The 9,601-nt window shown below is 41.9% G+C and overlaps 1 protein-coding gene across 1 annotated transcript in view; it reads right to left on the bottom strand.

Annotated features, from left to right (window-relative positions):
• Positions 1-99: 99 nt before the first annotated feature.
• The window catches only part of polr3a (polymerase (RNA) III (DNA directed) polypeptide A), a 62,976-nt gene continuing 53,474 nt past the window's right edge, over positions 100-9,601 (bottom strand). Inside the window, exons 25-31 of the mRNA XM_052041473.1 lie at positions 8,780-8,873; positions 6,243-6,335; positions 5,296-5,460; positions 3,760-3,924; positions 1,975-2,106; positions 965-1,097; positions 100-835 (exon numbers count right to left, since the gene is read on the bottom strand). Of these exons, the coding sequence (XP_051897433.1) occupies positions 687-835; positions 965-1,097; positions 1,975-2,106; positions 3,760-3,924; positions 5,296-5,460; positions 6,243-6,335; positions 8,780-8,873 (931 nt within the window). The 3' untranslated portion in view covers positions 100-686. The remainder of the gene's footprint in view (positions 836-964; positions 1,098-1,974; positions 2,107-3,759; positions 3,925-5,295; positions 5,461-6,242; positions 6,336-8,779; positions 8,874-9,601) is intronic.

Below are 9,601 nucleotides of genomic sequence, written 5' to 3'. Positions count from 1 at the left end.
ATTAGAGGCATTGTTTAGTTAATTTAAATGAAATTTACCACACTCTGCAGGTGGGTCTTATTTCTGTTCAAAAATTACTATGACATAAAATATTAATGATCGTGTAAATGAAATGTGTTTATTCACACACACACATGTATTGTCAAAATATCTGTGACCCTTTAAAATCTGTCCAAATGCAGCCAAACCAAAACTAAGTTACAAGCACCAAGTTTGCCACCTGAATGATGATCCCATTAACTTCTGATAATTCAAAGCCTCATGAATGCTGTTCGATTATTTCTAGTCAGTTAGCATCGTAACCTGCCCACATCTTCCATTTACCAACTTAACGTATCAGTCACGTATCATTTCCAAGCTTCGACAATCTTAAAATCTCTTAAATTTATAAATAGCATTAATAAACCCGAATGCTCATGGAAAATCCACAATCATGCTTAAAATAAACATTTTGACAATAAAATTAATCCCTCTTTAGCAGCCACTCAACAATTATACCCTTTTACCAGGTTTTTCTCTGTAGTTCAGCTTTTCCTTCTCATTGTCTGATGTTCTGTTCAGATGCTTTCCAAGGGTTTGGTCTGCAGTTTTACATAGAAACTCCAAGTTCATTTGAAACATAACACACGATGCCATCGCTGCCTCACGCCAAATTCTCTGGTTCAAAGCCGTCTGTGCATTTCTTGCTACGTAACCAGTGGGATATGAAATTCATTATTGTCAAAAATCAGAGGTCTCTTGGGTGGGTCTGGGTCCTTGTCAGCCTTGTGGAGCAGTTTGAATAGTCCTGTTCCTATGTTCATTGGGATTCCCATGATAATGCATTCTGACACACCTTCAGAAATAAAAGGAAGTGCAGGATGGTTGTTAGGAGCAGAGGGGATGAAGACTGATGACTAAGTACTGTGATCAAAGTTATGGTTAATCAATATAATCCGACTCAAAAACAACACGGCCAGCTTACCACAGACGGAGTCTTTCTGCCCAAAGTAGGCAGCATCAAAGAGGTGGTCTGCAGTTTTCTCAAATGATGCCAACATCAGAACACTTTCTTTCATTTTTGCCAAGCCAAATCGTGTTATTCCCAACACTTCACCCTGCAAAATTAAGGAGAGTACAATGAAATATGCATTAACTTTAACCTTAATGATGTGCAACCTAATCCTTGTGCAAATGTTAGAAACTCCAAATGTGTCAACTAAATTTTGGAAATAGATGCATACTTTTCTGGGAGAGAATCAAATGGGAGGGCATTTCATGAATTCAAAACTAAAATAAGGAATTTGAAAATCCATTCTATTTTAAGGACAGACAAAACTTCCATTTCGAGCACACATCTATCTTTATATTAGAGTTTCTTTTTGTAAATATAACATTTCAAGACAAAACCAGGGGAATACTAATAAAAAATGGTACTCACAAACTTTATCCTACCAATATGTGCTTGAGGCTTGGAGGAAAGTAGATTTATCTGCCTACTGCATCTAACTACATTGGTTTGGCACAGGCAAATGTTGTTCAACCCACTGAGGTCTTCCTAGTTAAAGGCAAAGCATTTCCCCTAGTTTATTGGTATTGGTTTATTATTCACTTGTACTGAGGTACAGTGAAAAACTGGTCTTGCATACCATTCGTAGAGATCAATTCATTACACAGTGCATCGAGGTAGTACAGAGTAAAGATAACAGAATACAGAGTAAAGTGTCACAGCTACAGAGGAAGTACAAGTAGACGATAAGGTGCAACGTCACAACGAGGTAGATTGTGAGGTCAGGAATCCATCTCATCGTACAAGGGAACCGTTCAATAGTCTTATAACAGCAGGACAGAAGCTGTACTTGACCCTGGTGGTATGTGCCCTCAGGCTCCTGTATCTTCCCTCGTTTAATAGTGCTCTTGGCAACCAGTCAAGTCTAGGTCTGATGCCAGATCGCCTGGCACATGAACACGGAATAAACTTGTTCTGGTATTTACCTTGTAAGTCATCAGGTCCGACAAAAGCATGACGTGCCTTCTGTCAATGCTCATCCCGTGATTTTTCATTGTATACTGGATCTCATGAATGATGGTGGATCGAGCACCTTCGATACCCAATGTCTTCTCTACCTGTGAATCATTTCAAAATTGGAACTGAGAACCAAAAGTATTAACATTTCTAATCTACTCTTCAAGAGGTTCGAGCTGGAACACCCCAACAAGGCCAACCATTGAAAAGCAATTAAAATTCCTATCAGGTGAGTGTGGAAGACGAAGATAATTGTGAAGACGCCTTTTTACTCAGTCCTCATATTTGAAGATGGCTCTTGCAAGTGGGAGATGATAATTAAAATTGATACTATCTTACACACACGCCTACACACTATTACACATACCCATCATCTTCAACTGAGGAAAGACTGCACTTTTCTTGCTTATCCCCAAGAAAAGTTAAAACACATCAAATGAGGGTGTTCATTTGACAGTTTCACACACACAACAGACAATCCCATCACTTAAATGAACTATGAATAAAGGTCCCACACGAAAACCTTCATTATCAGTTAAACCACTGCTGTCTCTGCTAGTATTGCTTTATGGCCAGAAATATGTCTCCAGGATGTCATTTAATCCATCACATGGAACAGAGGGACCAAGGAGTACAAGTGCATAGTTTGTCAAAAGCAGCATCACAGGTAGACAGTGTGGTGAAAAAAAGCATTTAGCACACTGGCCTTCATCAGTCAGGGCATTGAGGATAGGAGTTGGGATATTACGCTGCAGTTGTGCAAGTCGTTGGTGAGGCCGCACTTGGGAGTACTGTGCACAGTTTTGGTCACCCTGTTGTAGGAAAGACTAGGTTAAACTGGACAGCTTGCAGAAAAGATTAGCGAGGATGTTGTCAGGACTAGAGGGCCTGAGTTATAGGGAGAGGTTGGCCAGGCTGGGTCTCTATTCTTTGGAATGTAGGAGAATGAGGGGCAACCTTATAGAAGTGTTTAAAATTATGAGAGGCATAGATAAGGTGGATTGTAACAGTCTTTTCCCCAGGGTAGGGGAGTCCAAAACTAGTGGGCATAAGTTTAGGGTGAGAGGGAAAAGGGGCCTGTGGGGCAACTTTTTCCCACACACAGAGTGGTGAGTATATGGAATGAGCTGCCAGAGGAAGTGGGTGAGGCAGGTACAATAGCATCATTTAAGATACACTTGGATAGGTACATGGGGTGGGGCTTGAGAGATATGGGCCGAACACAGGAAATTGGGACTAGCTGGGTGGGCACTGTGGTCGGCATGGACTGGTTGGGCCGAAGGGCCTGTATCCATGCTGTATTGCTGTATGACTTGACATAGAAATTGCATAAGAATGCACGACCTTTTCTAATTTTTGTTCCTTTCATTGCTAAAACCAGTTCTGGCTCAGAGTCAGAGCATGGAAACAGGCCATTTGGCCCACTACGTCCATGCTGACCTGAGGGCACCTTTCTCCGTTTTTTCAAGTTCCATTTTGGTAATAGGGAACACCCTCTTGCATTCTCTTCAGAATAAAAATTACCTAGCCTTGCAATAAAGCACGGGATGAAAGAACACGAGCTACGTACCCTCAGCTCCTAATACAATCACTCAGATCTCTCAGGTTACTGGATGAAGGGATGGAGGCTTCCACAGGACAGAGAAAAGTTCCTACAGTTAGATAGCACCCAAAATCATTGCAAGGATGACCATGGCATTTGCAGAGTGTAATGCAGACACAGGGTATTATACAAGAGCTGTGAACTACTTTACCTCATAAGTGTTGTTTGATGTCGTCTGTGTCCCTTTGACTCCATGAGTTGCCATGACTGCACGCAAATTATCTCCTTCCACCAACAGCTTGTATTTCTCTTTTCCACCCTGCTCATCGATATGAATAACTGCCCTGGAGACCTCGGGGATGCCCTGGACAACGATCTGAAACATTTCAACTTGTAAGGTGGACTTTCTCCAATGGTTTAATCACACAATAAGGCAGCAGCAAGGCACAGACGCATATGGAAACGCCTAAGGTACGATATCTGTGGTCTCTTTAAACAACACGTAAAGATTCAGTGAGTGTGACCAGAGAGTTGGATTTTCCCCATCCTTCGAACAAGTTTACAGCACTGAAGTTTGTTATTTATCCCAGCACAAGGTATAAGGCACGAGAGGAAAAGTGCTTTTATTCTAAGCAGAAAGCGGTTCTGATCTGGAACTCTCTACTTGTAAGGTCACTGAAGTTTCTGATTCTCAAAGGGGTACTGGGAAGTACCAGAGGGGAACTTAATTTGTCAGACCACGGGGAAAGAGTGGGGGAATGGGAATGATTCGATTGCTCAACAAGCAGCCAACATGGACTTGATGGCCCTAATGGTCTCCCATAATTATTCCACATACATCTGTTGCAATTCTCGAGCATTTTCATACAGTTCTGATGGATGGCTGACATTACATCTCAACACAACCATAAACTTCCTTTCTCCTTCTCCACCCATTATAAAATTTCGCTTACTCCAAAGCAAGATACAACCATTTGTATTTACAAATTTGTTGCTTTTTTTCCTTTAGTTTCATTTGGTTTCATATAAGGTGGTTACAGCTGCAAGCAAAATGTGAGCACAGAATCATAGAACAGTACAGCACAATACAGGGTTTTCAGCCCACAATGTTGTGCCGATCTTTAAACCTCACCCAAGACTATCTAACCCCCTCCTCCCGTATATCCATCTATTTTAAATTCCTCCATATGCTTATCTAGTAATCTCTTGAATTTGACCAACGTATCTGCCTCCACCACCACCCCAGGCAGCATATTCCATACCACTCTCTGGGTAAAAAAACCCTCCTCTGATATCTCCCTTCAACTTCCCACCCATTACTTTAAAGCCATGCCCTCTTGTATTGAGCACTGGTGCCCTGGGAAAGAGGTGCTGTCTGTCCACTCTATCTATTCCTCTTAATATTTTGTACACCTCTATCATGTCTCCTCTCATCCTCCTTCTCGCCAAAGAGTAAAGCCCCAGCTCCCTTAGTCTCTCCTCATAATGCATACTCTCTAAACTAGGCAGCATCCTAGTAAATCTCCTCTGCACCCTTTCCAACGCTTCCACATCCTTCCCATAATGAGGTGACCAGAACTGGACACAGTACTCTAAATGTGGTAGACGACCAGAACTGGACACAGTACTCTAAGTGTGGCAGATGTATTACTTTTGCAGATGCCAATATGCCTGCTGTGAAATTTGAGCGCTTCAGTCCACCTCATTCAGGTTCCTATCTAAGGCTCAGTCTTTCAATCCACCTTACCTTTGGCAGCTCTTCTTTTAGATATTGAAGCACGTAGTACATTGAACTTTTGCTGTTCTCTCGAGGTGTGACACACACAACTGCTTCGCCATGAACGGCAATATCGCCTGGTTTCACCCGCAGTTTTGATGTGCAAATAGAATACCTCACAGTTTCTGCATTCACCTTGGAATCAAGAGAAAGTTAAAAATACCTCAAACCATCCTTCTACAACAAAGCTCTTCTCAGATCAGCTGAAGCAACTTGAACCGAAGAAAGAACAAGTTGCGGGTGCTGGTAACTGTCAATGAGTGGCCAAATGAGTCGTGTTTACTTGTCATTTTCTTCCAATCTTTAAATTGTTAGCAGCTTAGAATTACTTAGAAACTTTGCTGGGTCAGTTAACATAGTTCATTATACAAACAAATAACTTTTATAGAGCAATTGACTCGAGTGTTGTGCATGGCACAGACACCACCCATTCACTAAAAGGTAACATAGTAAAGATTGACAGCATCTGCAAATGTTGAGTGGTCTACTCTCTGATTTGCACTGGCCAGTAAAGTGTGGTCCATTACAATTATACATAATTTGTATCCTTCCTCCAGTATGCACTGAAAACTTTCAAGCACGATGCAATATTCAATTTAATTTCCACGTAGGTTCAGAGTAGATCAAGTCCTGGTCTCAATGGTCTGAGTTACTACTTAAGCTTTATGAGTAAGGGATTTCCACTCCATTGGGACACATGGATGTTCAATTAGTTAAGGATATGAATACATATTGCTTATCATGCTGTAATGTGGTACTTTTCACAGAGTTTTTAACCTCAGAACCAGTTACTGGCCCAGGCAGCAAATGAAAGGTCATTGACCTGAATCATGAGCTCTTTCTCTTTGTCCACAGATGCTGCCAGACTCGGGTATTTCCAGCGTTCATTTTTTGTTTTCAGCACTTTCAGTATTTACCTCCAGTCTCAGTAATCTGATTCTCTCCAGGGAAAGCTTGATGAGAATGAAGCAGTCATCAGGCAGGAAAACCTCTTCAATGTACTCTGAAATCTGCATACGAGAGACAGCTAGGTTGAAAAGGTTTGCTTCTCGTTACATACTTCAGTTCAGATACAGCACAAGTGTTATATTTCCAGCAGGACACATTATTTTAATTTTTATAAAACCAGCAAGACATATTATTTTAATTAGTCCTCCCCAGTTCAGGTTTCAGTTACTGTGGAGCTCATCTCCCTCTGCAGGTGTGTGAACACTTCGACAGTGCCTTTGACTTTCCCATTTGTAAGATACTGCTGGTTCAAATATTGTTGTATATCAGGTAATAACCATTCCTATGGCTGTTTTAATAGCTACTGAAGTGCCAAGTTCCGAGAGCAGTTCAGAAGCAGCCACTTCCTCACCTTACAAGCAGAGAGTTCCAAATGATGGGGAAAACATCATCCCTGCATCTGACCTTCAAGCTTCATAAGAATTTGAAACTCTCAATCTGCTTAATCTCTCCCTGAAAAATAAACCCTCATTCCAGGAATTAATCCAGTGAGCCTTCATTGCATTCCACCATTGTAAGCAGATCCTATCCTTCAGCGGGGAGACCAGACCAGTGTGGTCTCACCAGAACTATATAACTGCAGGAAGATATTTTTCCTATTGTACTTAAATCTTTTTAACAATTAGGGACAACGTGTTGTCTGCCTTCCTAATGTGTAACTAATTTTCAGTGATTCATGTACAAGAACACCCAGGCCCTCTTAACATCAGCACCCTTCAGTCCCACACCAGTTAACGATACTCCGTTTTTTGATATTTTACCAAAATAGATGACCTCGTATTTTTCCACACTATATTCGATCTGCCATGTAACAGCTCATTCACACAGCTGTCCATGTCCTCTTGAAGCCTCTCTGCATCCTCCTCATGGCAAACCTGGAAATATTACACCTGGTCCTCTCCAAATCACTGATATACTGTAGACAGCTCAGGCCCAGCAGCAGTTCCTGGAGGACCACAATAGTCACACCAACCAACCCAAAATTATCCATTTATTCCTTCTGTTTTCTGTCCGATCTTTAACCCGTGCTAGCATATTATCACCAATCCACGTGGTTATTTTATTAAATAATCTCCTGATTGGAACCCATCCAAAAGTCAAAATATGCTATGCTCACTGATTTTCTCTCATCTATTCTGCTACTTATAACCTATTTAAAAAAAAGTTTTCCTTTCATAAACCCATGTTGCCTACACCTAATCCTATTCTTCTTCTCTACGTGCCCTACTGCCCTGTCATATTCACTGCAACTGGGGCTAGGCTAATGAGCTTTTTCTCTCCCCTTCTTTTTTCCACCTTCCAATCTGTGGGAACTATCCCAGAACCTGTGGAATTTTGGATGAAGGCAACTCGTGCAAACCACTATCTTTGTGGCCAGCTCCTTCAGAACCAGCGGCTGGGGGCTTATCCTGTTTCAGCACCATTACATTCTCCAGTACCGGTCTTTTACTAATGCTAATTTATTTCAGCTACTTTCTCAGCCTACCCTTGTTGCTGTTTGAGAGGGCTGGATTAACATCCCAGGGAAAAATCATAACATGCCAATCGTATAGAAGGGGACACTTCAGCCTGCACCCACAGTGGATGTTAAAACATTTAATTTCAGTAAAGGTGACCATGAAACTACAAGAGTGCCATTAAAAACCCATCTGGTTTATTAACGTCCTTCAGGGAAGGAAATTTGCCATATTTACCAATTCAGGCCTACAAGTGATTCCAAAACCAAAGTAATGTGATTGACCGTGAACTGCTCTCTGAAATGGCCAAGTAAGCCATTCACATAATTCAAGACTCCTATATTAGGACCACAATACTTCAAGGCAACAGGTCACCGCTTCGAGGGAAATTAAGAATGCTGTAAATGGTGGCCTTACCAGTGATACTAACGTTTGGTAAATGAGTAGAACAAAATAACATTTAAACAGGAGACATAAAACATTGATCAAGGTTTGTAAAGGTTAACACAGTTTCATCACACATAATCTATGGATGCAATGTGAGGACGGTCGCTTGTCCTGTTACTGGCTCTGGTGACTTGACAACAGAGTTGTCTCTGTGACGTTACGGACAGCACTTGGCACCATACAGGAAAAGATAAAACGGCTTCCTCATTCTGGACTTTAATTCCCTGCTTTTTCAGAACACTTGTGAAGGAAATTATTTTAATGAGGCTTAACAAAATGAGGGAGCAGTAAACTTCCCACTTTTGCATCAGGAGTTTTGTTTGAATGTATAGAACACTTCTGGTGTCCTGCAGTCAGACACCTCTCTTTGGTGAAGATGATGATGAACATAATCAAGAGATGACTTCTAGTTTTGGGAAGGTGTAGCTAAAACGCTTCTTACATTTAAAAACATAGTGAGTGCTGCACAGAACAGTTAGAGTGCAGGACATTTGAGATTTAACCTTGACATCATTTATAATAGAATACATAAGATAACTTACTTCTCCCAACAAAGTCTTTTCAATTCTTCCTTTTACCAGTCGAGCAAAGTCAGCATCGTCATCTTTGTCAAGGTGTGCCGTGATAATCGGGGTGCTGCAAGCAAAGTGAAGCTATAATCAGTCAATCACTGTCCATACTGCCATCTCAAAGAAAAACAGGAGAAAAAGTTGTCAATAAGCTTGAAGCGATTGTCATGGAGTTGTTACCAGCACAGGAGGTGAATCATTCAGCCCAAAGGGTTGTTGCCAGCTCCCAGTGCAGCAATCCCAACAGTTCCCCCACTGTTCCTTCTTCAAGGAAGCTATTTTCTCTGAGGTGCCAATCCAATTCTCCTTTGGATTCCTCATTGACTATTTCCACCACCCCTACAGGCAGCGAGTTCCAGATCATAACTGCATTCAGCAGAAAGTTTTTCCTTACACTCTGTTTGCCAAAAAAATCTGTGCTCTTTGGCCCTTGAACCATCCACAAATGGGAACACCTCCCTCCATTTATTCCATGTAAGCAAGTAATGCTCTCTTCTCAACCATCATTGGTCCCTACTGTGGTCGAGAGAGCTTGCACCCACGTCCCACCCCTTTCTGCCTTTTGCAGGGACCGCTCTCTTTGTGACTCACTAGTTCACTCCTCCCTCCCCACCCATCCCACTCCCACCCTGGGGACTTTCTACTGCCCCCGCAATAGGTGCAAAACCTGCCCCTACATCACCTCCGTCACGGGACCCAAACAGTCCTTTCAGGTAGGCAGAGATTTACCTGCACCTCCCTTAATGTCATCTACTGTATTCTCAGTGCTCCACGTGTGGCCTCCTCTACACTGGC

Source organism: Pristis pectinata, chromosome 30 (genome assembly GCF_009764475.1).
Source record: "Pristis pectinata isolate sPriPec2 chromosome 30, sPriPec2.1.pri, whole genome shotgun sequence".
Classification (NCBI taxonomy): Eukaryota; Metazoa; Chordata; class Chondrichthyes; order Rhinopristiformes; family Pristidae; genus Pristis; species Pristis pectinata.
Note: the sequence above shows the minus strand (reverse complement) of the source record. Positions and strands in the feature narration are given on the sequence as shown.